Source organism: Aquarana catesbeiana, linkage group LG05, assembly GCF_042186555.1.
Source record: "Aquarana catesbeiana isolate 2022-GZ linkage group LG05, ASM4218655v1, whole genome shotgun sequence".
NCBI classification, from domain to species: domain Eukaryota; kingdom Metazoa; phylum Chordata; class Amphibia; order Anura; family Ranidae; genus Aquarana; species Aquarana catesbeiana.
In genome coordinates this window covers 12,755,900-12,783,564 of record NC_133328.1, presented here as the reverse complement: position 1 = coordinate 12,783,564, position 27,665 = coordinate 12,755,900, and the positions used below count along the sequence as shown (strand labels likewise).

The 27,665-nt window shown below is 46.0% G+C and overlaps 1 protein-coding gene across 1 annotated transcript; it reads right to left on the bottom strand.

Moving 5' to 3' along the window:
- Positions 1–83: 83 nt before the first annotated feature.
- On the bottom strand, positions 84–26,651 carry LOC141145752 (fucolectin-like). The gene is made up of 3 exons (XM_073632634.1): positions 26,540–26,651; positions 8,994–9,276; positions 84–833 (listed from the first exon to the last, which is right to left on the bottom strand). Exons 1-3 carry the CDS (start codon positions 26,649–26,651, stop codon positions 665–667), a joined length of 564 nt encoding a protein of 187 aa, XP_073488735.1. The 3' UTR covers positions 84–664.
- Between the last annotated feature and the right edge of the window lie 1,014 nt (positions 26,652–27,665).

Genomic DNA, 27,665 nt, shown 5'->3' with positions numbered 1-27,665 from the left:
AACAAGATCAATTACAATAGACCTGAAGAGAAAAAAAATACATAAAAAAAAAACAAAGCAAGGTTAGACGACGCAGAAAAAAATAAGATAGTGTGAAAGAAACTTTATTGTCTTTAGTAAGCACCTAGGTAAGGAAACAATCATCACCAGAACAAGTTTGAACGTCTTACATTTGAGGTTTCTCATCTTTCTGATTATCGTCACCGGGACAAATATATACTGTAAAGCAAATTTCCCCAATGAGGACACAGACAGCAGTGGTTCCAAACCTTCTACACTTCATCCAAAACTAGATGACTTTAGCTAACTTTTAAGTGGTCTATTCATAAATGCTTTCCCACAAGAATCACGCAAACTTTACCCAAGATTCACATAATTGGATTCAACTGGAAAAATGGGTGAATCCTGGATGAAAGTTGGGTGACTCTTTGGTGGAAACATTTCTAAACCGTCCCCTACGTGTAATACACATCATTTTTATGTATAATGAAAATTTCTTCAATTTCTTGAAAGATGTCTGTAAAGAGTTTCTTAAAACAGGATTACAAGGTATAGAGCAGAAAATGTCCTCCTCTAGCTAGATAGGAGAACAGACGTATCACTGAGATGGACATGAAATTTGATGATGAACTTTAGGATTCCTTCTGTCGTGGTCCTCTGAGGTTTACCAGCAGACATGATTCTCCTGAGCTACGACATCACTGTAGACCTCCACCTCGCACAAGTGCAGGAATTCAGTGCGCCCCGGGATCACCACACTGACGTATTGACCCTCCATTCCATTACAGCAGAAAATTGTCTTAGGATCAGAAACTTGGGTGACCTTACCGCACCTGTGGAGAACAAACAAGAATCAACAGAATGAAACAGAGATTACACTTGTTTACTTGGAGGAGGTTTACTAAAGGTGCCCAAAGTGTTCATTAATTTTATTGTCATGCCTGTTGGCCATTTAGGTTTCTCCAGAAGCCCGACTGAAAAATTCTCAGATAGCAACCTCTACGTCTTGCATTGTTGCAAGGATGTGAAAATCATTGTTTTTTCACTCTTGTAATGCTGGAAGTGGGGAGTGAAAGTCCAATGGTTTTCACATCCTTGCGACAAGATAGTACATGGGGGGGGGGGGGGGTATTTTCAGGTTTTTGGAGGGACCTAAATGGCCTACTGGTACAACTATAATGATAATGAATATTTTACAAAGCTGCACACCTTTTTAATATCTACTAAATCCCATCGACTGCATGGTTTATTTTCTAGAAAAAGTGAACTTAGCCTTTAAAAAGCACAAAATCATACAATAACTAGGCAATAGAGATGAACAGAGTGATTTCTGGGGGGACTTGGTCTTACCAACTTAGTCTCAACAATTGAACAAAAGCTATTTACCCACTGGACGTTTTTTTCCCTAAATCCCCTTGCGTCCCAGAGTCTTTCTTCTCTTGATGTCTTGGTTCTGTATGTTATTGCTTGTTGGATTTATAGTCTATTCCAGGGGTCTCCAAACTTTCTATCAATGGGTCTGTTTACTGGCCTTCAGGCTTTAGGAGGGCCGGACTGTAGCCATTGGAAGTATAAAATGCCCTGGCATCAGTGCCCCATCATTGGTTTTATTGGGAGGAATAGTGCCCCATTAATCATACCAGTGAAATGAATAGTGCCCCATTGATGGTGTCCATAGGGGAAAGGCGTCCCTTCACTGGCATCAGTTAGTGGGCTAGATACAGGCAAAGGCCGCAGTTGGGAGACCACTGGTCTATTCTAATATATTAGACATAATTTTTTTCAGGACAGAAATGGCTTTAGTTGGTATCAAATCTGGATACCTTTTTTTATTACCTTGATTTTTATTGGGAACCAATAATAAAAAAGCTACCAAAAAATATATTTTCCTGTCTTTTTCCCAAGCTTGTCCCAAATTTTGGATAGAGTGGGGAGGGATTAGAACCCCTCCCCAGTTTTTATCACTGCTTATGCCCCATTAGGGATATTCTCTATTTGTCTTGTTTACCATTATCACAAAGCATGAAAATGAAAGAAAGTCCCACAATTTGGGTTGTCACCAGAACAGGAATGGAGGCAAAATCTTTAAATTGGGACACTAGTTCTGGTGGCAACAAGATATTTCCTCCCTTTGGAGGGATTTCCTCTTACATCCTATTGTGGCTTTAGGACAGGAAGTCAAGGGAAATCTCCCAAGTGGGTCAAAGAAGGCAAACCCTCCTTTACTCTATCCAACATGAACAATATGTTTTGCCTTTAGTTCTATTTTAAGATAAAGACTAAGTTGGGTTGACAGGAGTACTGATTAGCACCACAGTGACATTTTCAGAGGTTTGCAAGAATTTGAATGACATTGCAAGTCAATAATGTGAGAATTGAATGTGTGCACAGTGAATGCATATGTCATCATCCAACATCACTGTTGCGGCTTGGAGATTTATTATGGGAGGGAATTTTTTTATTTGTTTCTAGGGTATACACTCACTGGCCACTTTATTAGGTAATTGCTTGGTAACACAAACTGCTAATCAGCCAATCACATGGCAGCAACTCAATGCATTTAGGCATCTAGATGTGGTGAATGCTAGTCTCGGCCAGTCATTAATCTGCTTGGGAATACCCGGGACTCTCATATAAAAGGGGGTCTTGTGGTGTCCAGGGAGGTTCGTTTTGCAGTCCTGCTTTGAGGAGCGAAGGAGGCCAGCCTGGTTCCTGGAGGGGGAAGGGAGGTTTTCCCCTCCGGGGAACCAACGGAGCTTTTCCTCTGCAGTAAAGGGGGAACGGAGAACCGGTCCTCCATGAAGGAATAGACGACACTTCACAGCATGTAATCGCTGGTGTCGTTGGCCACCCCCAGGGCCGGATTAGCCACAAGGCCACCGAGGCCAGGCCTCGGGGCGGCAGTGGTGTAGGGGCGGCACCACTCCTGCAGCGACTTTGCGGCCGCCCCCCCCCTTTCGTGCTGCCCATTAACGTCTATTATGGGCACCAGTGCCCATAGAAAAGATGGCCGCGAGCCGACCACGCAACTGCGCATGCGCCGTTCCGAAGCCAGCCGGGCTCGGGAAAGCTCGTAAGCGCTCGGCCGGGCGGCGCATGCGCAGTAGCGTGATTTCGCCGCACGGCGCCATTTTTAAAAAAATTGAGAGTACAGTAGCAAGTAGTGTCAGTGGTGCGGCGGCGTGGGAGAAAGATGACATCTCTCATTGCCCGCACCACTGTTCCGCCCTCCTCCTTCTGATGGCAGGCAGCATGACAACATTGGCAAGGGACATCCCCATCTGGTGGCAAGTGACATCTTCATCTGGTGGCAGGCAGCGTAGCAAGTGACATCCCCATCTGGTGGCAAGTGGCATCCCCATCTGGTGGCAGGTATGGTGGCAAGTGACATCCCCATCTGGTGGCAGGCAGCGTGGCAAGTGACATCCCCATCTGGTGGCAGGCAGCGTGGCAAGCGACATCCCCATCTGGTGGCAGGCAGCGTGGCAAGTGACATCCCCATCTGGTGGCAGGCATGGTGGCAAGTGACATCCCCATCTGGTGGCAGGCATGGTGGCAAGTGACATCCCCATCTGGTGGCAGGCAGCGTGGCAAGTGACACCCCCATCTGGTGGCAGGCAGCGTAGCAAGTGACATCCCCATCTGGTGGCAGGCATGGTGGCAAGTGACATCCCCATCTGGTGGCAGGCAGCGTAGCAAGTGACATCCCCATCTGGTGGCAGGCATAGTGGCAAGTGACATCCCCATCTGGTGGCAGGCAGCGTGGCAAGTGACATCCCCATCTGGTGGCAGGCAGCGTGGCAAGTGACATCCCCATCTGGTGGCAGGCAGCGTAGCAAGTGACATCCCCATCTGGTGGCAGGCAGCGTGGCAAGTGACATCCCCCATCTGGTGGCAGGCAGCGTGGCAAGTGACATCCCCATCTGGTGGCAGGCATAGTGGCAAGTGACATCCCCATCTGGTGGCAGGCATAGTGGCAAGTGACATCCCCATCTGGTGGCAGGCAGCGTGGCAAGTGACATCCCCATCTGGTGGCAGGCATGGTGGCAAGGGACATCCCCATCTGGTGGCAGGCAGCGTGGCAAGTGACATCCCCATCTGGTGGCAGGCAGCGTAGCAAGTGACATCCCCATCTGGTGGCAGGCAGCGTGGCAAGTGACATCCCCATCTGGTGGCAGGCAGCGTGGCAAGTGACATCCCCATCTGGTGGCAGGCATAGTGGCAAGTGACATCCCCATCTGGTGGCAGGCAGCGTGGCAAGTGACATCCCCATCTGGTGGCAGGCAGCGTAGCAAGTGACATCCCCATCTGGTGGCAGGCAGCGTGGCAAGTGACATCCCCCATCTGGTGGCAGGCAGTGTGGCAAGTGACATCCCCATCTGGTGGCAGGCATAGTGGCAAGTGACATCCCCATCTGGTGGCAGGCAGCGTGGCAAGTGACATCCCCATCTGGTTGCAGGCATAGTGGCAAGTGACATCCCCATCTGGTGGCAGGCATAGTGGCAAGTGACATCCCCATCTGGTGGCAGGCAGCGTGGCAAGTGACATCCCCATCTGGTGGCAGGCATAGTGGCAAGTGACATCCCCATCTGGTGGCAGGCATAGTGGCAAGTGACAAGAGATGGTGGCAAGTGACACGCTCAGGGCTCCCAATGATTCTGCATTATGGTGAGTTGAACTATTTCAGTTTATATTACAATGTAATGATAGAAATAATGTGTTTCAATTATCCTGACACCATAACAACCATGGTGCCGGGGATGATTGAAGCACTAACACCAGCCATTGCCTTGAACAATTGGAGCTTTTCCCCTGCAGTAAAGGGGGAACGGAGAACCGGTCCTCCATGAAGGAATAGACGACACTTCACAGCATGTAATCGCTGGTGTCGTTGGCCACCCCCAGGGCCGGATTAGCCACAAGGCCACCGAGGCCAGGCCTCGGGGCGGCAGTGGTGTAGGGGCGGCACCACTCCTGCAGCGACTTTGCGGCCGCCCCCCCCCCTTTCGTGCTGCCCATTAACGTCTATTATGGGCACCAGTGCCCATAGAAAAGATGGCCGCGAGCCGACCACGCAACTGCGCATGCGCCGTTCCGAAGCCAGCCGGGCTCGGGAAAGCTCGTAAGCGCTCGGCCGGGCGGCGCATGCGCAGTAGCGTGATTTCGCCGCACGGCGCCATTTTTAAAAAAATTGAGAGTACAGTAGCAAGTAGTGTCAGTGGTGCGGCGGCGTGGGAGAAAGATGACATCTCTCATTGCCCGCACCACTGTTCCGCCCTCCTCCTTCTGATGGCAGGCAGCATGACAACATTGGCAAGGGACATCCCCATCTGGTGGCAAGTGACATCTTCATCTGGTGGCAGGCAGCGTAGCAAGTGACATCCCCATCTGGTGGCAAGTGGCATCCCCATCTGGTGGCAGGTATGGTGGCAAGTGACATCCCCATCTGGTGGCAGGCAGCGTGGCAAGTGACATCCCCATCTGGTGGCAGGCAGCGTGGCAAGCGACATCCCCATCTGGTGGCAGGCAGCGTGGCAAGTGACATCCCCATCTGGTGGCAGGCATGGTGGCAAGTGACATCCCCATCTGGTGGCAGGCATGGTGGCAAGTGACATCCCCATCTGGTGGCAGGCAGCGTGGCAAGTGACACCCCCATCTGGTGGCAGGCAGCGTAGCAAGTGACATCCCCATCTGGTGGCAGGCATGGTGGCAAGTGACATCCCCATCTGGTGGCAGGCAGCGTAGCAAGTGACATCCCCATCTGGTGGCAGGCATAGTGGCAAGTGACATCCCCATCTGGTGGCAGGCAGCGTGGCAAGTGACATCCCCATCTGGTGGCAGGCAGCGTGGCAAGTGACATCCCCATCTGGTGGCAGGCAGCGTAGCAAGTGACATCCCCATCTGGTGGCAGGCAGCGTGGCAAGTGACATCCCCCATCTGGTGGCAGGCAGCGTGGCAAGTGACATCCCCATCTGGTGGCAGGCATAGTGGCAAGTGACATCCCCATCTGGTGGCAGGCATAGTGGCAAGTGACATCCCCATCTGGTGGCAGGCAGCGTGGCAAGTGACATCCCCATCTGGTGGCAGGCATGGTGGCAAGGGACATCCCCATCTGGTGGCAGGCAGCGTGGCAAGTGACATCCCCATCTGGTGGCAGGCAGCGTAGCAAGTGACATCCCCATCTGGTGGCAGGCAGCGTGGCAAGTGACATCCCCATCTGGTGGCAGGCAGCGTGGCAAGTGACATCCCCATCTGGTGGCAGGCATAGTGGCAAGTGACATCCCCATCTGGTGGCAGGCAGCGTGGCAAGTGACATCCCCATCTGGTGGCAGGCAGCGTAGCAAGTGACATCCCCATCTGGTGGCAGGCAGCGTGGCAAGTGACATCCCCCATCTGGTGGCAGGCAGTGTGGCAAGTGACATCCCCATCTGGTGGCAGGCATAGTGGCAAGTGACATCCCCATCTGGTGGCAGGCAGCGTGGCAAGTGACATCCCCATCTGGTTGCAGGCATAGTGGCAAGTGACATCCCCATCTGGTGGCAGGCATAGTGGCAAGTGACATCCCCATCTGGTGGCAGGCAGCGTGGCAAGTGACATCCCCATCTGGTGGCAGGCATAGTGGCAAGTGACATCCCCATCTGGTGGCAGGCATAGTGGCAAGTGACAAGAGATGGTGGCAAGTGACACGCTCAGGGCTCCCAATGATTCTGCATTATGGTGAGTTGAACTATTTCAGTTTATATTACAATGTAATGATAGAAATAATGTGTTTCAATTATCCTGACACCATAACAACCATGGTGCCGGGGATGATTGAAGCACTAACACCAGCCATTGCCTTGAACAATTGCCTGCGAAAAATCCTTACCCCTCGCACGCTTACCCTGAAGTATTTTTAGTCTGTACAATTAAAGCCAGTTATTTTCAGTGTTCTCGTGTATGGAGATATGTTTTTAATTGATCTATTGTAGAAGTCACCGATAAAGGACGTGGTGTGTGTGTTTATGTGTGTGTGTGTGTGTGTGTGGGGGGGGGGGGGCGGCATTGAAGGACCCGGCCTTGGGGCGGCAAAGGGAGTAAATCCGGGCCTGGCCGCCCCTGCGGGGAAGGGAGCGGGTCACAAAGAAGAAAAGGAGCTAAGAATCATTGCAGGAGAAGTAGCAACAAAGTGGAAGGAAACTGGGCGATCGATTGTTTATGAGTGGCACATGGACTGTTGATCACGTGAGTGAAAGCCCAAGGGAAACGGTACTACCAGAGGCTGAGGGTTGTTAGTGCACAAGTCAGTGAGATGGGCAGTTATGGCCTATGACTTTGGGTTCAGCAATACCCCGGGGATTCCAATCAGTCAAGTGGGAAAAGTTATTCAGAGTGACTCTTCTTTAGCTCAACTTGGAAGTACCATGCAGATGGGAAGTAGTGGCAAACAGGTAGCGGTGAAGCTGCAAGCACATATATAGAGATACGGACAGTTCTTCAAAAGTCACATAGATGAAGAAGTTATTCAGAGTGACTCTTTATCAATTATTCTCTATAAAAATCTACTTCCAAATTCCCTGATTTAAGAGATCATTTGAGGATGATTTCTTAACTATCCGCAACTGATCCCTGCAAGAATCACTTAAAAGATGATAATGTAACGAAAGAGCATCTCAGAGTCAATCCTTCTCCTATCCCAGTTTGTGTTGTTGAATAAAGCATGTGAAAAAGCACTAAGGACTGTGACTTGTAAATCTATGGGCTGCGAGGGTTGGGTGGTAGACGTGAATTACGGATATAACATTTAATCAGCCGCTCCTTCGGGAGTATGCGCTACATCACTATGGACCAAAATCTCTGAGGAATGTTTCCAACACCTTGTTGAATCTATGCCACGAAGAATTAAGGCAAAAGGGGGTCCAACCCGGTACTAGTATGGTGTACCTAATAAAGTGGCTGGTGAGTGTATATATAGTGCTTGGCCCTACCACAGTATTAGAAGAAGTAAATGGCACACTGGGTTCTCTTAGATGCAAATTGTGGGGCTCCAGAATATCTGTTCTGAGCAGAGAAAATTGTGTTTCCAGTCTCCTTCGGGTTTTAGAATTCTTAGATTGGGTTCTGGAGTCCAGAGACTTCAAAGAGCTCAGGAAAGGAAAAAGTCTCTAACCCTGGGATCAGGTATTACTGGAGGCCATCAGGCTGTGTATGCTGGTATGACCAACCTGCATAATCATGGGCCTGACATTCATTTAGGGGTCCATCCGGGAGATAAAAGGTCCCTGTCCAGCATCAAGGGAGTGGGATAGAGAAGCAGGGAGCTGCAAGAGAAAGAGCCGAGAGGTGCAGGGCTGCACATAAGCACAGCGGTGCTGAGAGATGATGTGAGGGACCAGACTTAAAACTAGAGTTGCCACCTTATCCCTTTAAAACCGAACACATATGAATTACACAGGTTCTGAGGCAGACATGCAGATAAGGCACCAAGTGAGTTTCATTACCACCTTAATCAGCCACAGAACCTGTGTAATTAATATGTGTTCAGGTTTAAAGGGATGAGGTGGCAACCCTACTAAAAACCTATGCTTGAGGCCTGAGAAGTAGTTCTGCAAGAGGAAGCCAGGAGGTTTGATATAAACCTCATTTGTGTCTAATATGATGGTGGGAACCCCTGTGAGACCAACCCTTTTCTTAGAATGTTTACTTTCTCTTTAAATATATTCATAGGTCAAATCCAGTCATGCAGTAATGTCTCTTATTTTGGGTTCAGAGTGGTGTTTAGGACCTTTGTCATTGGGCTTTTGTTTGCATCAGATGTGTTTTTTTATTATTATACAAGTCTATGAGAAGGCAAAACTCTCTTGAAGTAGGTCAATGCAGATCAGAAAAGGTCAAATGCGCCTGTCAATGAATTCTGAATGATCTCTGAAGCCTCTCAAACTGATGCCATCGACACAAGCCCAAAGCCCATTGACACAGGTAACCTTACAGTGTCCTGTCCCCGTGGTACTTACACCGGGTTGTTATTGTCTGGAGAATTTCCAATTCGGACCTCAGCACCCATCATCCGTCCCATTGAGCCGTCTGTTCGTCCAGTGACTACAACAACATTCACTTTGTATTTCTGTTTCAGGTCTACCTTCCACCAGGGTGATGGGTCCTGATTTGTGTGGGTACAGAAGCCATGATACCAGTCGGTATCTATCACACCATCAATGGCCTTTTTAGCGTAACCAATTGGCTGGATCGGATAATCAGAACTCTGCGAGGCTTCCCCGCTTCTGGCGATATTTGTGGCTGAAGAAAGAAAAACAAAAACACACTCAGTAATTATACATCGTGTACAAAGTATTTCCATTGTTCTAAAGGGGCCTTCACCAAAAAAAGAACTGTAAACTGCAATGTTGTCAATAATTTGACTGAGACAGTGGGATTGATTTACTATAGCTGGAGAGTGCAAAATCAGCTTCCAGGTAAATTTAGGGTTATACTTATTTTAACCAAATGAAAAATATGGATCATGAAAATGAATTTCTATGTTGTCGGTTTTTCCAGCATGTCACCTTTTTCTATAGGCACTTGTAGTCATCCGCAGCGGCAATGCAAGTGGAGGAGAAAGTCGAATGGAAACTAGTTCCCCTATGGTCTCCTTAGTCACAAAGAGGTGGCATCTGATTGGATACTGGTATCCCATATGGCATTGGTGGACATCTTGAGCCAGTAAGAGTCTATTCAAGTGCGCATTTCATGTGTGACTAGAGTAGGGACAGGTCACCCATCTGTCAGGGACAGTGATTAGCATCAGGGGGAGGTTCCGGATTAGTAAGGGGAAGTGCAGGGACATGCCACCCTTCTTGGAATCCTCCCCACTTGGATATGAACCGGCCAGGCCACATTCCGCCCCTCAAAACAGGCGCTGTCAGCACACCAGAGACCTTACAATACTACTCCTCGCTGTTTCATCCTGTAAGTGTTCCCAGTTGCTACCACTTTTTTTTTTTTTACTTGGAAAAAAACAACTTTATTGATATAAAATACATTTTACAAGCTATTTGGGTACACAAATACAAGGAAAGTCAAGTACATAACATGACAGCAAAATTCAATAAACAAAAGTTTTGTAGGATATGAATTCTTATATCCGTAGGTGTGGTGAATCGATTAGTCCATTTATCCAACCTGTAAACAAATTATGCCCCGGATGCAGAGAAGCACCTCACCGGTTATGACCCAACTAAACACAGGTCTCCCCATCCCACAACCATCTGTCCCATATCTTAGAATATTTTTGCGAAGATCCCCTGTGTGCATAGATCAGTTTCTTCAATGGTAGGATATCGTTTATTGCTTTTTTCCACATCTGTATCGTGGGGGGGTACATTCTGCATCCATCTCTGAGCTATAACCTTACGCTCCAAAAATATAGTTTCAGAGATGAATATTGTGTGATACTTATCCACCTCTACATCTGGCAGTAACCCCAATATACATAACTTAGGGTCCAGCACCACAGGGGACCCCATATTGTCATGGAGGAAACGGATAACCTGAGCCCAAAAAGTCTGAACAACAGGGCAGCTCCATATGAGATGGTAAAATGAACCTGGATCAGCTCTGCATAAGCGACACGTGGGATCCGGCGTGTGCTGGAACCTCGCCAATCTCAAAGGTGTCAGATAGGCCTTATGAACTATATATATTTGTGTCAGTCTATCCAACATCTTGGGAGATACTGTCTTGGTTCCCTCTAAGATCTCGTTCCAGTCAGCGTCATCTATAGGTCCTATATCTTGTTCCCATTGCGTCTTAGCTTTGTGTGACGCAGCTGCTACTCCCCTTTGTCTAATTGTGTAGTACAGGAGTGATATTAGCTTTGAGGGGTCATCTCCTAGAATTATACCCAACACGGGGGGGCTCCATTTCTAGTTCCAAACTCGGTAACTGGGTTTTAAGCGCGTGACGGAGCTGTAAGTATTTGAATGCTAGATGGTGTGGAAGGGAAAACTCCTCCTTAAGTGTCTGGAATTGCTTAAGCCCGGATGTGGATATGACCTGATGGAGATATAGTATTCCATACCTAGCCCAGACTATTGAATCTGGAATCGTTTCCAATTCCGGCATCATATTATTAAGCCACAATGGGGTGTGTGAATGAAATTTCCCCACATTTTGCTTTTTAAGAGGCATTTCCTAAATTCTTTGGTGGTGTAGCAACATGCCCGAGTTGTACCGCACAGTGGGGCCTGGTGCTCTTTTCCCACGTAGAATAGCCTGAATTGGTGTAAACATCGGGTGTCCCGGTTTGTCACAGACCAAAGATCTATATCGCTGCATTTCCGACGTGTGAAAGTGGTACATATGGGAAAGTTGCGAGGCTAGGTAATAATCCTGCAAATCCGGGAGGGCTACGCCCCCCATGTCTGTGGGGTTCTTTAGGGTTTGCCAGGCTAGTTTGTGTCTGTTTTGCCCCCAGACAAATGAGTTTAAAATAGCTTCCATCTGTTTGAAAAGTTTTAAGGGGATATATAGAGGGGCATGCCATACCAGATATATAATCTTGGGCAGTATAATCATCTTAACTAAGTTTACACGGCCCAACGCCCCCATAGGTAATCTAGACCATGTCTGCGTTTTACTTTTCAGTAAATTAAACAAGGGAGCTATATTTAAAGGAATGTAATCCACCAGATCTCTAGTCACCTCCACCCCCAAGTATTTAATCTTGGATACCCTGGCAAGTGGTAATGGAGGGGACGTGAGGGGAGGAGGGAACACATCCACTGGAAGAATCTGGGACTTGTCCCAGTTTATACGCAGACCCGAGTATCCCCCCATTTGTTCGATAAGCTTTAAAGCAGCCTGGAGTGATGGTCCCTGATCCGCAAGGTATAGTATGGTGTCGTCGGCATACATTCCTATTTTATCGACTGTGGGGCCTCGGAGCAGACCCTGAATATCAGGGTGTGCTCTAATAGCAATGGCCAGCGGTTCAGCCGCCAGCGCATACAGTAAAGGGGAGAGGGGACATCCCTGTCTGGTACCCCTCTCTAGTGGAAACTGCTCCGAGAGCCAGCCATTCACAAAGATTCTCGCTTTGGGTGTTTGATATAGGAGCTGTACCCATTTGATAAAGCGTGACCCAAATCCGTAATTATGTAAACATTCCCACAAATAGGGCCACTCAACGGAATCGAAAGCCTTAGCGGTATCTAACGCCACCACCACCCTCGTTCCTGAGTTATCATGACGGGCCTGAATATTCATATAGAGTCGCCTGATATTCATGGCTGTGTTTTTCCCCGGCATAAATCCCGTTTGGTCCTTGTGAATTAATGTTAAAATGGCGGTGTTTAACCTAGAGGCCAGGATTTTAGCTAAGATTTTGATATCTACCTGCAGTAGTGATATCGGCTTGTAGGACTCAGGGAAGTGCGGGTCTTTTCCCGGTTTGGGGAGGACTATGATTTGGGCTTCCTACATAGATTCAGGGAGTGAGTTCTGATCAAAAATGGATTGGTATAGTTCTTTTAGCCTTGGGACCAAGATATCTATATATGTTACATAAAACTCCAGAGGCAATCCGTCCATCCCCGGGGATTTAGATTTGGCTAGCTGTGCTATCGCCTCTGTAATTTCATGCTCAGTAATAGCTGCTCACCCTGCTCCTGGTGCAGCTGGGGGAACTGTATGGAGGCTAAGTATGAATGGATCTCCCTTTGAGTGTATGTGCACTGAGATTTGTATAGATTGTTATAGAATTGTCTAAATCGGGCCGCCACTTGTCCCGGGTCTGTTATTTTACGTCCGTCTGGGTCCGCAAGCGACACTACGAGTGGGGGCTTCTCGTCCATGTGGGCCAAGTACGACAACAGCCTCCCGGCCCTCTCTCCCTGTTCGTATACTCTCTGTTTACAAAAAAGACACGTTGTTTTGCCTTTTCTATATGTAGTTGTGTGACTAGGCGTGTCTGCAGTTTCACTCTGTTCAAGTTTTCACAGGATGGGTTGGAATTGTAGGCCACCTCTAAGTCCAGTAGTTTGTCTGACGTGAGTTGGAGTATGGTGTTTGACTCTCGTTTAAGCCTATTTATTCTGGAGGACAAGATCCTGCGAGCATGGTTTTTAAAATCGTCCCAGTGTGTGTTAAGGGCATAAGGTCTCTGTGTCTTTTCGAAAAAGAAAAGCAGCTCCCTAGTTATGGAATCATGATCCGGTAGAAGGGATAGCCAGTGAGGGTTTAAACGCCAATGCCTATCAGGAGAGGCTGACCGCAGAGATGCCGTCAGCCAACACGGAGAGTGATCTGATAGGATCCTAGGAGCAAATCCTGATCCTGTAATCTTGGGCAATAGGGCAATAGGGCCCTGGAAACAAGTATGTAATTGATCCTGGACATAGTGTTATGGCTTAATGAGTGGCAGGTGTATGCTCTGGTCGTGGGATTTGCATGTCTCCCTGCGTCAATAAGGTCAAAGTCCTCCAGTGTGCGATATAGCCTAGTGTGCAGTGGTTCGCCCCGACTGGGTTCATCCTGTACTGGCCTGTCCAGGGATGGAGTCATAGTGTGATTGAAGTCCCCCAACCACACTGCTGGTATGGATGGGTATTGCGCTATAAATGCAAGGCCCTCTGTAACCACATCTGACCTGTATGGTGGGGGGATATAACTAGCCAATATCAGCAAGGGTTCTCCTCCCACCAATGAATGCAGAAAGAGGTACCTGCCCTGCCGATCCGACACAATGGAAACCAACTCAAATGGTGTGGATTTCGCACCGTTACCCCTCTAGACATATTTGTGTGGGTGCTGTGGTATGCCCACCCCACCCAAGGACGCTTTAGGGCTGCTTGTAAGTGGCCTGTGACATGTGTTTCCACCAGTACAACAATATCTACTTTCTGACCTTTCAGATATCGCAATACTGCTGTCCTTTTAATCTTGTCTCTCAGGCCCCGCACATTCCACACCATAAATTTAACATCTGCCATGGTGCTTGTTTGCATATGTATTACGTTTGCATGGGCAGGGCAACTCCCCCCCCCAATACCCGTAATAACACCATCATTTTGTGACCTATTAAACATACAACATGTGTATTAAGTGCTTGTTCAGTAACATTCCAAGTATATAACAATTGCACAACGGTGCTAACATTACCAATGCGCAGATCAAAGTATCTGGCATTTTCCTTCCCTCCCAGCTTCTCACCTCCCCAACTTGGTGGAAGCATACATTCCCTTGCAACCAGTACATGATTCAACTTCCAGCCATCAACATTGGCTGGAGGTACAGATCTTTGAAATTGCTGAGCTGTAAAAATCAGAACAAATGGGAAAAAAAGGAGAAAAATATAAGGGTTGGAAACATTACGGGGGCGATTTTCCACTGTGTGAAGCATGGAAAGGACACGTGGCAATTCTAATGTGTCTCTTTTCCTGTCTGAGTGTTACTCACGCTGCAAGGATAAACAGTCATCCTGGTAAAATAATGTTGTGGGGCCTCAGCCCTATAAAAGTCCCCTGGACTGTGCCATGCTGTGGGAATAATATAGTATTCAGGGTAGTAAATTCTGTGGGCCTCATTTCCAAAGTCTCGTTTCCAGGGGTACCAACATACTGTACACCACCTCCCCCAAAGGATTCAACCCAGGCAGTGGGTCTCTTGACTTCAAAATGGGGGAGATTTCAGACTCCGGGGGGGGGGGGGGAGGAAGGGGGTGAGGCCTTTGGATAGAAAATGAGCATTGATATAGAACTATCTCCCCATAGCGGAAGTTACTGATGAGGCAAAGATGGGGCCCACCAACCTCTGTCAATGTCATCAGTACTCACATTAAGAGGCCGATTGCCCTATCATCCATCTGGACGTCCACGTCGATCCAACCACTGTGCTGCCTCCCTGGGGTCTTCAAAAAATAGGACTTTACCATCATCCTCCACTCTCAGTCTGGCCGGAAACAGCATGGCATGTTTCAGATGTATCACCCTAAGCCGCCTCTTAACATCCTTGAACTGTGCCCGCTTTCTTTGGACTTCATTAGAGAAATCCGGAAACACTGCAACCTGATTGTTGTCTTTAAAGTTAAGAAATTTGGCAATAAAGGTTCTGGGGGGGGGGGCACCCACAGGTGGAGGTTTAGCTGGAATTCTGTGCGCCCGTTCCACTGCAAACATAACGGAAAAGGCCTCTCTTCCAAAATGTTGGATCAGAAGGGATTCCAGGTATTCTGCAGGATTGGTACCTTCCGCCTTTTCAGGTAGACCGATGAACCGGAGGTTACATCGCCGCAAACGATTCTCCATATCATCCTGGTGTACGTGTAGTTGATGAATCTGGCGCTGTAGGTCCTCTGTAGTGTGGCTCAAGGGGTGCAGGTTGTCCTCTGCCGCTCCAATGCGCGTCTCAGCTTCAGTCACCCTGTCCTTCACTTTGGATAAGTCTTGGCGCAGGAGGGAGATGTCGATCTTGACCTCGTCTATTTTGGCAGTGAGTGTTCCCTGCAGCGATGCAATGGCATCTAAGACCTTGGCCGTGTCTGCGCTCTGATGGACCGCCGCCGAGCACCTGCTGTCTCCTTCTTTGGCCTGCGGAATTTGGTCCTGATGGCGGTATTTCGCCAACTTGTCCACCGCCTCAGAGGTCCTCTTCAGCGGTGACATATTCCCCCACTGCTCCGGTATATCTCTCACCAGACCTATTTTAAACTCAGCAAGATGGTCGCTGATCCGGATAAATGGAGTCGGAGCTGCGTTCCGTTCACGGGATGGCTTCAGGCTATAGGTGTAGCTTGTGAATAAATAATAAATAATTCCGCGCCAGATAAAAATAATGTAAAAAAGAAAAAATAAGTGAAGCAGCTACACCCTAAGCAAAAAATGAAAAAAATTCCATAAATGCATGAATGTGAAACAAGAGGGGTTGGGGAGCGCTAAATAAGTGACCAAAAAATTAAATACATATATACCAAAGGAATCCTTAAAATGTGAGTAAATTCAAATGAAAAAATTCAAATGAAAAAATACCAGCCTGCCCATAAAAATAAACTTGAGTGAACAAAATTCATAAAACTGAATACCAGTGAACAATAATAATTGTGCAATTGTGACATGTGATGTCAAAAAAATATATTATAAAATAATTATATATCAAATATAAATTAGCATCAATAACAAAGTCCATCCAGAATTGGTGCAAGATCCTGATGTAAATCTTTGATAACAAAAACGTGAGCAGCAAAATCCCTTCACCATCACTGAAAAAGATTCACCAATGTGCTCATTGTGCCGTGATTATCCGGGAAACTTCTCCCACAGATCGGATTTCTCCATCCTTAGATACGCTTTCCAGCCTCAGTGCCGGGCGATGGCACCTTCTATGTGAGTAGCCATTTGGCTATGTTCTGTTTTTACCTTTATTCCTAATAAATGGTATTACACTATGTTCGGTTCCTCTCCATCTATTTTATATCCCATGCGTGAGACCCTGTGATGTGAGGACAAGAGTTTGGTATATTTTTCTCCATTGCAGCAAGCAATATCTTGCTAAAGCCTATTTGACCTTTTTTTAATTAAATTGGTCAACTCCATCTGGTAAGCGGACATCCATTTCTATGAGCACATTGGTGAATCTTTTTCAGTGATGGTGAAGGGATTTTGCTGCTCACGTTTTTGTTATCAAAGATTTACATCAGGATCTTGCACGTTTTTGTTATCAAAGATTTACATCAGGATCTTGCACCAATTCTGGATGGACTTTGTTATTGATGCTAATTTATATTTGATATATAATTATTTTATAATATATTTTTTTGACATCACATGTCACAATTGCACAATTATTATTGTTCACTGGTATTCAGTTTTATGAATTTTGTTCACTCAAGTTTATTTTTATGGGCAGGCTGGTATTTTTTCATTTGAATTTTTTCATTTGAATTTACTCACATTTTAAGGATTCCTTTGGTATATATATATTTAATTTTTTGGTCACTTATTTAGCGCTCCCCAACCCCTCTTGTTTCATATAGGTGTAGCTTGTCAGCGGGGACTGCCAAAAGCCCCCCCTAATATGGGTTCAGACTTGGGGTACACAGGGAGGCCAGGAAGACTCACCAGGGGATCGCCAGGTGTAGCAAGATGGCCGCCGGACCGGATTACAGGCCAGCTCCGCGGTCTTTTCTGGGGTTAATTTCGGCCTTGGGTGCGGTATGTTAGCCTCCTCAGGCAGTCCGGATGTGTTCCCATGTGTTCCTGTGTTGGTTTTTCCAGCATATCACCTTTTTCTGTAGGCACTTGTAGGCAGGTGCAGTCTATTTTCTCCACTGCAAGAGGTGCTCATCTGAAGCGGCAATGCAAGTGGAGGAGAAAGTCAAAAGGAACCTAGTTCCTTTATGGTCTCCTTAGTCAAAGAGAGGCAGCATATGATTGGATGCTGGCATCCCATGTGATATTGGTGGCCATCTTGGGCCAGTAGGAGTCTATTCAAGACCTGGCTCTTGGGTTTGGTGCGCATTTCCTGTGTGGCTAGAGTAGGGACAGGCCACCCATCTGTCAGGGACAGTGATTAGCATCAGGGAGAAGTTCCAGATGGATAGGGAAAGTGCAGGAACCTGCCACCCTTCCTAGAATCCTCCCCACTTGGATATGGTCCAGCCAGGCCACATTCCGCCCCTCAAAACAGGCTCTGTCAGCACACCAGAGACCTTCCACTATTACTCTTCGCTAGGGATGAGCCGAACACCCCCCTGTTCGGTTCGCACCAGAACTAGCAAACAGGCAAAAAATTTGTTCAAACATGTGAACACCGTTAAAGTCTATGGAACACGAACATGAATAATCAAAAGTGCAAGTTATTGTCATAAAAAGTGTTTGGGGACCTGGGTACTGCCCCAGGGGACATGGATCAATGGAAAAAAAAATTTTTAAAAAAGGCCGTTTTTTTCGGGAGCAGTGATTTTAATAGTGCTTAAAGTGAAACAATAAAAGTGTAATATTCCTTTAAATTTCGTATCTGGGGGGTGTCTATAGTATGCCTGTAAAGGGACGCATGTTTCCCGTGTTTAGAACAGTCTGACAGCAAAATGACATTTCAAAGAAAAAAAGTCATTTAAAACTACTCGCGGCTATAATGAATTGCCGGTCCGACAATACACATCAAAGTTCATTGATAAAAACTGCATGGGAATTCCCCACAGGGGAACCCCGAACCAAAATTTTAAAAAAAAATGACGTGGGGGTCCCCCTAAATTCCATACCAGGCCCTTCAGGTCTGGTATGGATATTAAGGGGAACCCCGGCCAAAATTTAAAAAAAAATGTCGTGGGGTCCCCCTCAAAATCTATACCAGACCCTTATCCAAGCACGGAACCTGGCAGGCTGCAGGAAAAGAGGGGGGGACGAGAGAGCAGCTCCCCCCTCCTGAACCGTACCAGGCCACATGCCCTCAACATTGGGAGGGTGCTTGGGGTAGCCCCCCCAAAACACCTTGTCCCCCTGTTGATGGGGACACGGGCCTCATCCCCACAACCCTTGCTCGGGAGCCTCCCTCCATGCCATCATGGATGCGGAGCGGCCCGAGGAGAAGAAGGGAAGAAGACGCTGCGGATGAAGATGCAGGACGAGAACACCGGAGGTAGAACCAGAAGAACGAGAAGAACTAGAAGAAGAAGATGGAGGAAGAAACCGAAGGAAGATAGAAGAAAGAAGAAGCATTTAAATAAAGGAATTGTACCCCCTTACCATTTCACACAGGGGGGAGGGCCGGGATCTGGTGGTCCCCTTGTTAAAGGGGGCTTCCAGATTCCGATAAGCCCCCCGCCCACAGACCCCCTCAACCACCGGGCAAGGGTTGTGGGGATGAGGCACCTTGTCCCCATCAACATGGGGGCAAGGTGTTTTGAGGGGCTACCCCAAAGCACCCTCCCAATGTTGAGGGCATGTGGCCTGGTACGGTTCAGGAGGGGGGGGGGGCGCTCTCTCGTCCCCCCCTCTTTTCCTGCGGCCTGCCAGGTTGCGTGCTCAGATAAGGGTCTGGTACTGGTATAGATTTTGAGGGGGACCCCACGACATTTTTAAAAAAATTTTGGCCGGGGTTCCCCTTAATATCCATACCAGACCTGAAGGGCCTGGTATGGAATTTAGGGGGACCCCCACGTCATTTTTTTTTTTTTTATTTTGGTTCGGGGTTCCCCTGTGGGGAATTCCCATGCCGTTTTTATCAATGAACTTTTATGTGTATTGTCGGACCAGCAATTCATTAATAGCCGCGAGTAGTTTTAAATGACTTTTTTTCCTTTGAAATGTCATTTTGCTGTCAGACTGTTCTAAACACGGGGAACATGCGCCCCTTTACAGGCATACTATAGACACCCCCCAGGTACAAAATATAAAGGAATATTACACTTTTATTGTTTCAGTTTAAGCATTATTAACATCACTGCTCCCGAAAAAACGTCTTTTAAAACTTTTTTTTGCATTGATCCATGTCCCCTGGGGCAGGACCCAGGACCCCAAACACTTTTTATGACAATAACTTGCATATAAGCCTTTAAAATTAGCACTTTTGATTTCTCCCATAGACTTTTAAAGGGTGTTCCGCGGCTTTCGAATTTTCCGCGAACACCCCAAATTGTTCGCTGTTCGGCGAACAGCCAATGTTCGAGTCGAACATGAGTTTGACTCGAACTCGAAGCTCATCCCTACTCTTCGCTGCTTCATTCTGTGAGCGCTCCCAGTTGGGTTGACTTCTCACTGGGCATGTTGGGTATTGCTGCACTTCAATTTCAATACAATTCTGTTTTCTGCCACCGGACTCTGAGTGTTTACCACGCTGCACCTCCACACACACGATTTCAATCAAAAGCCAATGATTGCCTGTTCAAATGTTTAAAAAGTCAACCACTTTCATGGGGTGTTTTTACATTTTTATATGGTTATATTTTACTAAGAATAAGAGACAGGAATAGGCTGTATAAAAACTTTGGAATTGGTCTAGTTTTTGGTGAGTGTTGTTGATACCTTTATTGCATATCTCTTTAAAATACCTGAAGGAGTTTATTGTGGAATTTTTTATTAATGTATGTTGTCAGATGTCCCCCAGTGTCAGTTTTGCTGTAATACACTCATGCGAGCGTATTTGCACATACAGACGTTGGTGGAAGACCATTGGCTGTGGAAACCTTCCCGTGGACATGGCAGATCTGTTTGCTCTTTTAAGGATGTTTGTTTATGCCTCACCAACTGGCCACTTCATGGTGACTGCATCTACACTGCTAAGTTAGCAGATCTGCGTACATGGGAACCATAGCATAATCATACAAAATTATGGCCCACTGAGCCTTGATAGAGTATGGCGCGCATCATTGGTAGCAGTGGGAGTGTGCACATGATCGTGTTCAAAGCCATGTAAGTAGTGTTCAAATTGTGAGACACTTTGTGTCTCACAAGACCATTGCTGCATGGCCCTGCACATGACCATCTGCACACGTCACTACTGTATTTCTATTTGAGTAAATACATGCGTGTGATTGGTTCTTTTGAAAGAATACAAGTGTCTGATTGGCTGATTCTGAAGCCACCACCTTCCTTTGTTTATTCATGTTGACAGTATAAATAAAAGGAGTAAAGCATTCAATGGAGGTTTCTGCTATGCTCAAGGTAATACCAGCATCTGTCTGTGTTACTTGGAGATAAACAAGCGCGCTTTGCCGACATTATATAAGAGAGCTGTTTTTGTGCTTTTAAGCGCAAAGAAATTATTTGCTTATAGGGAGAAGCTTAAAATTTCCCAGTTTGGCAGGCCAGAAAGGAAGCCAACAGATCTTCCTAATTCAGCAGACCTTGAGTGGGAAAAGACATCCAGAACCAGAACCAGAAAAGGCCGGCTATGGTAAGACAACCATACATAGTTTTTTTGAACATTTTTGCTGTTCTGTGTTCGGGATCTTGATTCTCTGTCCGCTGTATGGCGTAAGTTCTGCTAGGCAAAGATCCTTATGTTTTTTTGTCGCTTTCTGTATAATGACGGGACTTTAATTGTAGGTTATATTTTTGTCATTGTAAGTAGGTCTATTAATTGGGGGAGCACCTTTATTTAAATCCTCTATATTTCCCATTTAATACAAACCTAACGTGAATGCTGTGTGTGACTGAGCAGGCTGTGTAACTGTATGTTGTGTAATAAGTTTGTGATGTATATGAGAAATAGAAATGTATGAATTGTGATTATTTCCCTTGTATGGGACAAAGACACATGTCCCCATAAGTGTAATAAAATTTTTTAGTAATGGTCGTTTTGATGTTGGTTTTGAAAATGGCTGCCGCATATTCAAGTGGCCATGTGGCTGAGAAGGGGAAGGGCTGCCATGCATTGCTGGAAGCACTTACAATGAGAGCTGTTTCTTGAATGGGCTACACCCTGTGGATGGTCTCAGGTTCCTGGGCAATAGCATGGGGGAGCTCTATTGTTCGCTGTTTGTATTTCTCAATGTCTTGTTCCTGTGGAAACTGATATGATCTTTATTTGGGAACAAAAGTGTAAGTTTGAATCCGTGTTATTTTGTGTTCGATGTAACGTTGGTGGATAGGAATGTGTAGTTTCATTGGATAGCTTGTGTTCCTATGGGCCCTGGTTGATGTAGCCTAAAGTGTGTGTCTATGGTTAAGTGTGCATTCTCAATTGTGTAGTCAGTTTTTGGTTTTCTAGTGAAGAAATCTTGGTTTGTGCTGGTTTTGGTGGGATCAGCAACTGCATTTCAAATATTTGTTTCACCATGTGATTCTTTTAGTCACCATGTGGCCCAGCTTTTATCGGCCATTTTCTTGTAGTCATGTGGCTGTGGCTTGATTTTCGTTTGTTGCAACTGTCACTTCATGTCTGCTGTGTTTTGGGTGGAATTGCTCTGCTTTTGGGCCAGGTTTCTAAGTTTAGTGTGAGTAGTACGGTCTGTTCTATGTTAAAAAAGGTGATTTTGGTTTGTAGAGGCTCAGTTTTGGTCTTGTTTTACGGGAGAAACCTAATTTGAAGGATTTTATACTGTTTAGCCTGTAAATCATCCCAGAGTGGAAATTGCTCCAATTTGAGGGGTGAGACGCCGAGAACTGAGAAAACTGTTTTGTTTAAATGTTAAACTCACTCGTTTAAATTGTTTTTCCACTGTTGGATTTCGAAGGCACCGTTTTGTCATTGCAAATGGTGTAGGCACCATTTCCTTTTAAGTGAATTCAATATTTTCAGGTTTAGCTATTTTTGTACTTTTTCACTAAAACCATTGTGTTTTTTTGTATTGAATTTTGATTTTAAGTGAAATCTCTACTATGCACTGAATTTCAAAAGATAGTAAGAGTAACTTTAACTGAGTTTCTGTACTTTTAGCAGTGTGTGTTTTTAATTTTTATTTTTAATTGTTTGGGCGTTTTCTTTGAGTTTCCTCAGAGGGCAATTCATGCCCCCCCACATTGTTTTGGGTTTTATTTCGGTCTCAAAACTTGTGGTCTGACTGCCCAGGGAGATATGGGAGTCAATGGGGATTCCGGGGGATTCCCTCCCATTTGCAATATGGGGGTTTAGTCCACCCTTTCCTGGACAACAGTTTTTTTAAATTGTTGAAGTCTCCTATATGATGTTGGCCATAGATTTTTTTTAATGTCTTGATAGACATAATATGAGGCTATTCCAGGCTATCCCTCCCCCTCCCCCTTTCTGTCCATTGATCATCAACAGGAAGTTGGTGGGAGAGGCTTGGGGTCTTTTGAAACAAGCATGTTGACACAAAAGGACTTGTGTTTGGAAGGATGATGGAAACCATTTTGATTTTTAAATTTAATTCCAGTTGTTTTGTGAAGTTTTATACTGTAATACAGTTTTGGGTAGAGAGTAAACAAGAGGCATCCACGTTATTGTTGTAACATCTAGGTACAGATAGAAGCCATAATATTGTTTTGAATAGTGGAGGATTTCATGGTGTTTTGTAGTTGTCTGACGAACGCGTTTAGAAGCCTGTATATCGTGAGACCGATCGGGCCTGCATAATAGTCGGAATTCCGGTGCGCGATTGTATTAGCATAAATGTGAGGAGTAGTTCGCTAGCATAACGGGAGGCCGTGTATAATAATCGGAATACGCCGGTGCCAGTACTGTAAAAATAGTCGCTAGGCAGTACTGCTCCGAAAGTTAGTGCGAGGGTGCCCTAGACGCAGGGACACGTCATAAGTGATTCGAATCGTCATGGGTAATGTTGGCCGTTCGTGTGTTGTAGGAAAAAAATGAGGTTCCACACCAGTCAGACAGCTGCACAATACATGAGGTCTGGGTTTGGTGCTCCGGACATGAGACCCCTTAAGGACTGGCATATATGGTCAGAGAAGGTACAGTAAGGTGTATTCCTTTGGAAGGTACTTTTGATGTCTGGAGGTATGAGACCCCAGAATAAAAATACACTATACTGTCCACTATACTGTCCACTACACTATACTGTCCACTATACTGACCTCTATACTGTCCACTACACTATACTGTCCACTACACTGACCACTATACTGTCCACTACACTATACTGTCCACTATACTGAGCACTACACTATACTGAGCACTACACTATACTGTCCTCTACACTATACTGACCACTACACTATACTGTCCACTATACTTACCTCTATACTGTCCATTACACTATACTGTCCACTATACTGTCCACTACACTGACCTCTATACTGTCCACTACACTATACTGTCCACTATACTGACCTCTATACTGTCCACTACACTATACTGTCCACTATACTGACCTCTATACTGTCCACTATACTGACCTCTATACTGTCCACTACACTATACTGTCCCCTACACTATACTGACCACTACACTATACTGTCCACTATACTTACCTCTATACTGTCCATTATACTATACTGTCCACTATACTGTCCACTACACTGACCTCTATACTGTCCACTACACTATACTGTCCACTATACTGACCTCTATACTGTCCACTATACTGACCTCTATACTGTCCACTACACTATACTGTCCACTACACTATACTGTCCACTACACTATACTGACCACTACACTGACCTCTATACTGTCCACTACACTATACTGTCCACTATACTGACCTCTATACTGTCCACTACACTATACTGTCCACTATACTGACCTCTATACCGTCCACTACACTATACTGTCCACTATACTGCACTGACCACTTTACTGTCCACTACACTATTCTACCTACAGTATTCCTATACTGACCACTACACTATACTGATTACTACACTATACTGACCACTACACTATACTGTCCACTACACTATACTGACCACTGCACTATACTGACCACTACACTGACCTCTATACTGTCCACTACACTTTACTGTCCATTATACTGCACTGACCACTTTACTGTCCTCTACACTATCCTACCTACAGTATTCCTATACTGACCACTACACTATACTGACCACTACACTATACTGTCCACTACACTACACTGACCACTACACTATACTGACCACTACACTGACCTCTATACTGTCCACTACACTATACTGTCCACTATACTGCACTGACCACTTTACTGTCCACTACACTATCCTACCTACAGTATTCCTATACTGACCACTACACTGCATGACTCTAGCTGCTCTTCTACTCACTCTCTCTGGCTCGCTGCTCCCTCTTCCCAGACCGTGTCCCCCTCCGGGGCCAACAACACGACTCTCATCACGAGGGAGTCTCACCTTTTCTTCTTTGTTTTCCATCGGTCCGGAGGGGAGCAGGAGGAGGAGACAGCGGCGGCTCACAATCTCGAATTTTTGTGTTCAGTCTCCGGCGCCTTGTGTTTGGGCGTATGGGGTCATGTGCGGCGGCGGGGCTGGCCTGTTAACGCTCGCGCTTGCTCCTGGAGTCCCGCCTCCGCACATGACCCCATTCACCCAATCACAGGGTGCCGAAGACTGAACATGTGCAGAGGAGGGACTCCAGGATGTACCGCGATCATGGACAGGCCAGCCCCACCGCCGTACATGACCCCATATGGCCAATCACAGGGCGCCGGAGACTGAACATGGCGTCCAGAGCGTGGGGACACAGGGCAGTGAATTTAGGAGGAGGCAGCCAGTATTCACACACTGGCGTGGAATTTCGCCCCCCTAAATGTTGCGCCCGGAGCCACGGCCCCCTCTGCACCCCCCACGCTACGCCACTGCCCACAGGAATAAAGACAGATCAAGACCCTTCTTTTACAGGAAAAGATGGCCCTTGATTATCTGTTGGCATCCAAGGGGGGTTTCTGTGAATTCATAGCAAAAGATTGTTGTACCTGGATTGAGGATACCAGTGACAAAGTTCTGGCCCATATGGATAAGGCTAGATCCCTGCAAGGAAAAGCCAGAGCTATAGCTGGTGAAGGTTGAAATCCTTTTAAGGGTTTGGGAAACGTTGGAGATTTTTTATTCTCCATCGGATCATGGTTGAAGCCCAGCCCACGTACAAGACACAGAGGATCCCAGACCGACCAGCGATTACTACAGCTCACCATGTCGTGTCCTCCCTATAAGTCATCTCTTCTGAAGAACAGAGTCTACAAGTCAAGCCGTGTTATGAACTCGTATGGACTGTAAGGACTGATTCTTTTCCAGGTGTAAAAAGAAGATCAAGATTCATCGAGGGACACATGGAAGCATATGACAAAAAGGAGAAACTGTTGTGGAAAATTTTATTAATGTTTGTTGTCAGATGTCCCCCAGTGTCAGTTTTGCTGTAATGCACTCATGCGAGCCTGTTCCCACATGCAGACGTTGGTGGTAGACCATTGGCTGTGGAAACCTTCCCGTGGACACTGCAGATCTGTTTGCTCTATTAAGGATGTTTGTTTATGCCTCACCAAGGGACTGGCCACTTCATTGCGACTGCATCTACACTCCTAAGTTAGCAGATCTGCGTACATGGGAACCATAGCATAACCATGCAAAATTATGGCCCACTGAGCCATGATAGAGTACGGCTCACGTCATTGCTAGCAGTGGGAATGTGCACACGATCGTGTTCAGAGCCATGTAAGTAGTGTTCAAATTGTGAGACACTCTCTGTCTCACAAGACGCTTGCCGCATGGCCCTGCACATGACCATCTGCACACGTCACTACTGTATTTCTATTTGAATATATACATGTGTGTGATTGGTTCTTTTGAAAGAATACAAGTGTCTGATTGGCTGATTCTGAAGCCACCACCTTCCTTTGTTTATTCATGTTGAATAATAATAAAAGGAGTAAAGCATTCAATGGAGGTTTCTGCTAAGCTCAAGGTGATACCAGCATCTGTCTGTGTTACTTATAAATAAAAATAAATAAGCGCGCTTTCCCGGCATTATATAAGAGAGTTGTTTTTGTGCTTTCAAGTGCAAAGAAATTATTTGCTTATAGGGAGAAGCTTAAAATTTCCCGGACAAGTTCTTTTGATTACCTAACTGCTGCCATAAGAGTGTATTCAGGCCCTCCTCCTCATCTCGTGCACCAAAGTCATTTTTATGTACTTTTTTACCTTTATATTATTCTTACCTCCAGGTGGAACATCGCAGCACCAAGCCAGACCCAACGACCCCAGGAAAAGCAAACCCACCAAAGTCTTCATTCTGGAGGAGACACCAAGACACAGAGAGTCTGTTACCATAGTATGTTACACGAAAAGATAATTCTGCATCTCTTCCTCAGTATCATCTCTTCTTTCTCTGGTACTTAGAAATAGCTTTTCCTAGTATTAAAATAAATTCTCTTTCGATCAGATCTATAATTTCATATACAGTGCCTTGAAAAAGTATTCACACCCCTTGAAATTTTCCACATTTTGTCATGTTACAACCAAAAACTTAAACAGATTTTATTGGGATTTTATGTGATAGACCAACACAAAGTGGCACATAACTGTGAAGTGGAAGGAAAACAATAAATGGATTTCCAAATTTTTTCTTAATAAATATGTGAAAAGTGTGGCATGCTTTTTTATTCAGCCCCCTTTACTCTGATACCCCTAACTAAAATCTAGTGGAACCAATTGCCTTCAGAAGTCACCTAATTAGTAAATAGAATCCACCTGTGTTTAATTTAATCTCAGTATAAATACCACTGTTCTGTGAAGCCCTCAGAGGTTTGTCAAAGAACATAGTTACATAGTAGGTGAGGTTGAAAAAAGACATCCTATGTGTGTGATTATATGTCAGTTATTACATTGTATATCCCTGTATGTTGTGGTCATTCAGGTGCTTATCTAATAGTTTCTTGAAACTATCGATGCCCCCCGCTGAGACCACAGCCTGTGGAAGGGAATTATACATCCTTGCCGCTCTTACAGTAAAGAACCCTCTACATAGTTTAAGGTTAAACCTCTTTTCTTCTAATTTTAATTAGTGGCCACGAGTCTTGTTAAACTCTCTTCTGCGAAAAAGTTTTATTCCTATTGTGGGGTCACCAGTACGGTATGTGTATATTGAAATCATATCCCCTCTCAAGCGTCTCTTCTCCAGAGAGAATAAGTTCAGTGCTCACAACCTTTCCTCATAATAACTAATATCCTCCAGACCCTTTATTAGCTTTGTTGCCCTTCTTTGTACTCGCTCCATTTCCAGTACATCCTTCCTGAGGACTGGTGCCCAGAACTGGACAGTATACTCTAGGTGCGGCCGGACCA

Bases quoted from the DNA above. Each gene is read 5' to 3' on its own strand.
- LOC141145752 (XM_073632634.1), bottom strand. From the start codon at position 26,651: ATGGTAACAGACTCTCTGTGTCTTGGTGTCTCCTCCAGAATGAAGACT. The intron at 9,277-26,539 runs GTAAGAATAATA...TTCTTTCTTCAG, and splicing joins CTGCGATGTTCCACCTGGAG to CCACAAATATCGCCAGAAGC. The intron at 834-8,993 runs GTAAGTACCACG...TGTTCTCCACAG, and splicing joins CCAGACAATAACAACCCGGT to GTGCGGTAAGGTCACCCAAG.